At 62.0% G+C, this 5263-nt stretch overlaps 1 protein-coding gene across 4 annotated transcripts; it reads left to right on the plus strand.

The window, feature by feature from the left end:
* Window positions 1-28: 28 nt before the first annotated feature.
* On the plus strand, window positions 29-5066 carry MZF1 (myeloid zinc finger 1). 4 transcript variants are annotated; one of them, XM_014956925.1, is made up of 4 exons: window positions 29-1024; window positions 2094-2283; window positions 3210-3645; window positions 3730-5066. In XM_014956925.1, exons 1-4 carry the CDS (start codon window positions 143-145, stop codon window positions 4070-4072), a joined length of 1851 nt encoding a protein of 616 aa, XP_014812411.1. In that variant the 5' UTR covers window positions 29-142; the 3' UTR covers window positions 4073-5066. The 4 variants fall into 4 exon arrangements, with proteins under 4 accessions (XP_014812411.1, XP_014812412.1, XP_014812409.1 ...); XM_014956926.1 differs by having other exon boundaries at window positions 3210-3571; window positions 3656-5066; XM_014956923.1 differs by having other exon boundaries at window positions 3210-5066.
* Window positions 5067-5263: the final 197 nt, after the last annotated feature.

The following is a 5263-nucleotide window of genomic DNA, read 5'->3' on the forward strand; positions in this document are numbered from 1 at the left end:
GGGGGACACATTACATGGTCCTGGGGGGTTTAAGTTGGGGGTGGGCTGCAAGGGGGGGGTCTTTGACAAAGCTGTGTCCTTCTGTCCCCCCTCCCTGCAGAGCCCGGCCCCTCGCCACCAGCAGGAGTCAGAGAAGTCCCTGATGGCCTCGGAGCGTGGCCACCACTGTCCCCCAGCCTTTAGCCCAAAGGAGGAGGACACAAAGAGGTCCACCCTGTCCTTGGAGCGTGGCCACCACCATCCCCAAGCCCTTCGCCCCCAGCAGGATGACACCAAGGGGTCCCTAATGTCCTCGGAGCAGGGTCCCCACCTTCCCCTGGCCCTTTGCCCACAGGAGGGGGACACAGAGGGGTCCTCAGAGCGTGGCCACCGCCGTCCCCCAGCCCTTCGCCCGCAGGAGGACACATCTCCAGTGTCCTCAGAGTGTGGCTGCCACCGTCCTCCAGCCCTTCGCCTACAGAAGGAGGACACAGAGGGGTCCCCAATATCCTTGGAGCAGGGTCCCCGCCTTCCCCGGGCCCTTCCCCCACAGGAGGACACGTCCCCGATGTCCTCAGAGCAGGGCCAAGACCTTTGCCCCCAGCAGGATGCCACCAAGGGGTCCCCAATGTCCTCGGAGCGGGGCCATTGCCGTCCCTCGGCCGAGAGGTCCTGGGAGGGGGTGACGGAGCCACCCCGTTGTCCCCGGGGCCGCCGGTGGGTGCCTCCGTGCCACGGCGGGGGCGCGGGTACGGAGCTGCGGCGGTTGCGGTTCCGTCAGTTCCGGTACCAGGAGGCGTCGGGGCCGCGGGACGTGTGGCGGCGGCTGCGGGAGCTGTCGCGGGGGTGGCTGCGCCCCGAGGTGAGGAGCAAGGAGCAGATCATGGAGCTGCTGGTGCTGGAGCAGTTCCTCAGCATCCTCCCCGAGGAGATCCAGAGCTGGGTCTGGGTGCGACACCCCCAGTCCTGCGCCCAAGCGGTGGCCTTGGCCGAGAGGTTCCAGCTGGGAGGCGGGGAGGAAGGCGAGGAGGTGTGGGAGCAGCAGGTGAGGGGGGGGGGACAACACGGACCCCCCCAAGCACCCAATTCCCTTCCCTACTTACAGCCCTGGGGGGTCTCAGGAACCCAACTTCCCCCCCTCTTGCAACCCCTGAGGGTCTCAGCACCCAACCGCCCCCCCTTATAACACCTAGGGGGTTCAGGAACCCAGTTCCTCCCCCCCTTATAGCCCCTGGGGGTCCCACCACCCAACCCCCGGCCCCTTATAGCCCCTGGGGGTCCTACCACCCAACCCCTGGTCCCTTATAGCCCTTGGGGGTCCCATCACCCAACTCCCAGCCCCTTATAGCCCCTGGGGGTCCCAGCACCAAACCATCCCCCCTTATAGTCCTGGGGGTCCTGGGCACCCAATTTCCCCCTCTTGCAGCGCCTGGGGGTCCCAGCACCCAAATGCCCCCCCTTAGAGCCCCTGGGGGTCTCAACACCCAGTTTCCCCCTCTTACAGCCTCTGGGTGTCCTAGCACCTAACTGTCCCCCCTTATAGCCCTTGGGGGTCTCTGGTACCCTGTTCCCCCCCCCTCTTTACAGCCACTGGGGGTCCCAGCACCCAACTGCCCCCCCTTATAGCCCATGGGGGTCCTGGGCACCCAATTCTCCCCTCTTACAGCTATTGGGGCTCCCAGCACCCAACCATTCCCCCTTCTTATAACCCCTTGGGGTCTCATGCACCCAACCATCCCCCCCCCTTACAGCCCAGCACCCAACCCCCAGCCCCTTATAGCCCCTGGGGGTCCCAGCACCCAAATGGCCCCCCCTTATAGCCCCTGGGGGTCCCAGCACCCAACCCCCGGCCCCTTATAGCCCCTGGGGGTCCCACCCCCCAACCCCCGGCCCTTATAGCCCTTGGGGGTCCTAGGCACCCAAGCATCCCCCCCCTTATAAGCCCTGGGGGTTCTGGGCACTGAATTTCCCCCCCTTACAGCCCCTGGGGGTCCCAACACCCAACCATTCCCCCCCCAGCTCCTGGGGGTCCCGGGCACCCAAGTCATCCCACCCACCCAGATCTTGGGCTTCCCAGGCACCCTACTCCCCTGCTTTTTCCATGGGTCCCACAGGTGACGGTTCGGGTGAAGGTGGAGGAGGTGGCCCTGGGGGACACTGAGGCCCCTGAAGTGGTGGGGGACCCACTGAACCCTCCCTTGGAGTCCCCCCAGCTGCCCCCCGGGGCTGGCTGGCAGGAGGAGGTGGCCCGGGGCAAGACGAAGGTTGTCCCCGAGGAAGAGGAGCGACACCTGCAGGAACCGGGTATTGTGTTGAAGGAAGGAGATCCTTCACCACCCCCTCCAAAAAAACGGGGGTGACGAAGCTGCTGCAGGAGCTGGGGGAGCTTGGAGGTGGTGGGGTGTCTCCTACCATGGGCTTGGCCCCATCTGGTCCTCCTGTGGTGTCACTGTTCCAATGGTGGCACCCAAAAGGTGGGGGTTTCACTCTTGGTGGAGGATGAGTGAGAACCAAGCGGGGAAAAGAACCAAAAATGATGTTCTGGCACTGGGGAAACTCTTGGGTTATTGAGAAAGAAGAAAGATGTGACCCCAAGAAGGAGCCAGATGGAGACTCCTGCGGTGGTGGCACCGTGGACCTTGAGCCCCGTTGGGGTGTGAGAAGAAAGGGCTTCTTGGGCTCTAAAGCCCATGTGAAGCAAGAAGAAGGGCTGGGAGACACGAGTTGTCCACTTCAGTGGGGGGAGCTGGTGGACAGCCATCTTCTGAGTTGCAGAGAAGCTGGACAAGGATGAGGATCTTGGAGCAAAGGTCAAGAGTATCTATAGAGAGCTCTTGTCCTCCCCATTTGTCTTCTGGAAACCATGAGCCCCAAAATCTTACTCCCTTCCTCCAACATCAGCTCCTTCATGACAATGGAAACGCTGCTTGAAGGAGTTCTGGTGTTTGGAGGGTGATGGTTGGAGTGTGGTGGGCTCCTCTCCAAGTCCTCATGCAGCTGTCCTTTCCTGTTGGACCAGCTGGGCCACTCTGCTGAGGTGGCCTCATCTTCATCCCTGTCCCAGCATGGCCTGGTGGCCATCCATGGGTGGATTTGGGGTTTCACTCAATGCTGGGAGCTGGACCATCTCTGCCTTCGCTGGAGGAGGTGGAGGGTGTTGAGCTCTGAAAACAAGGGTTGTGTCTTCCATTGAGAACCAACTCGTGACGCATCTTCTCCTCCCCCCCAAGCAGGTCCCACCATGGTGAGCAGAGACCCAGAGGCGTCCATTTTGCAACAGCAGGACCCCCCATGCCCACCCAGGACTCTCCAGAGTGTCCCAATGGCCAGGACCCCTGCCCGGAGAGGGACCCACCGACGACACATCCCACGGGATGCCACCACTGTCCCACAGCCCCTCACCCAGGCTCTGCCCGGCCCGATGGAGGACACCAAGAACCTGGAGAAGCCCTGGGTGAAACGGGAGCTGTCGGCACCAGGGAAGGACCGTCCGTACCCCTGCAGTGAGTGCGGCAAGAGCTTCGGCCGGTTGACCCACCTGAAGACCCACCAGAGGACCCACACGGGGGTGAAGCCCTACGCCTGCGGGGCTTGCGGCAAGAGCTTCGGCCACCTCTCCACCCTCACCACCCACCAGCGGCTCCACACGGGCGAGCGGCCCTACGCCTGCGGCTCCTGCGGCAAGAGCTTCGGCCACCTCTCCACCCTCACCACCCACCAGCGGCTCCACACGGGCGAGCGGCCCTACGCCTGCGGCTCCTGCGGCAAGACCTTCACCAACCCCTCAGACCTCAACAAGCACCAACGCTCGCACACGGGGGAGAGGCCCTACCCCTGTCCCGCCTGCGGCAAACGCTTCAGCCAGCAGTCCAACCTCACCATGCACCGGCGCAGCCACACCGAGGAGCGGCCCTACCCCTGCGGCGCCTGCGGCAAGAGCTTCAAGTACTTGGCTGACCTGACGGTCCACCAGCGCTCGCACACGGGGGAGAGACCTTTCCCCTGTCCCCACTGCGGCAAGAGCTTCAGCAACAAGTCCTCCCTCGCCCGCCACACACGGATCCACGCCCGGGCGGCCACCAGGGACAAGTGATGGGGTTTGGTGGTGGGGCGGGGAGGAGGAAGGTTGGTAGGGCTTCATCCTGGTAGGAGAGGTAGGGATGGGTGACCACTGTGGAGAACAGTTGAGGTTGGGTGGGTGAGGTGGGAGCTGGTGGCTGTCCCCGATTTCTGGTGCCAGCTGCTGGGGATGGACCAAGGAACCCAGAGGAGATGCAACATGGATGAGGAGGGATGATTGATTTCCCCCAAGAGCCTGGTGGCTCCAGGATGCAGCTCCCTAGTCCCAGAGGAGATGCAACGTGGCTGATGACGAATTAAAGCTGATGATCAATCACCATGAGCCTGGTGGCTCCAGGACAGTGTCCCAAAGGAGATGTAACGTGTATGGTGATGAAGATGAACTGGTGATTGATTTCCCCCGTGAGGCTGGTGGCTCCAGGATGCAGCTCCCTGGTCCCAGAGGAGATGCAACGTGGCTGGTGGCGAATTAAAGCTGATGATCAATGACCACCATGAGCCTCGTGGCTCCAGGACCCAAAGGAGATGTAACATGGATAGGGATGAAGATGAACTGGTGATTGATGTCCCCCATGAGGCTGGTGGCTCCAGGACAGTGTCCCAAAGGAGACGTAATGTGTATGATGATGAAGATGACCTGGTGATTGATATCCCCCATGAGGCTGGTGGCTCCAGGACAGTGTCCCAAAGGAGATGTAACGTGTATGGTGATGAAGATGAACTGGTGATTGATTTCCCCCGTGAGGCTGGTGGCTCCAGGATGCAGCTCCCTGGTCCCAGAGGAGATGCAACGTGGCTGGTGGCGAATTAAAGCTGATGATCAATGACCACCATGAGCCTCGTGGCTCCAGGACCCAAAGGAGATGTAACATGGATAGGGATGAAGATGAACTGGTGATTGATGTCCCCCATGAGGCTGGTGGCTCCAGGACAGTGTCCCAAAGGAGACGTAATGTGTATGATGATGAAGATGACCTGGTGATTGATATCCCCCATGAGGCTGGTGGCTCCAGGACGCAGCTCCCTGGTCCCAGAGGAGATACCTCATGGCTGGAGATGACAACAAACTGATGACAGATGTCCCCGCCATGAGCCTGGTGGCTCCTTGGTCCCTCCCTGACCTCCTCGGGGCATGTCCACCTCCCCACCCCATCTTCTCTTCCACTTGGGTGCCTCCAATAGTGACTCACCTTCTTCCCCCCCC

The sequence above is a fragment of the Calidris pugnax genome, unplaced genomic scaffold (assembly GCF_001431845.1).
Source record: "Calidris pugnax isolate Ruff unplaced genomic scaffold, ASM143184v1 scaffold353, whole genome shotgun sequence".
Taxonomy (NCBI): domain Eukaryota; kingdom Metazoa; phylum Chordata; class Aves; order Charadriiformes; family Scolopacidae; genus Calidris; species Calidris pugnax.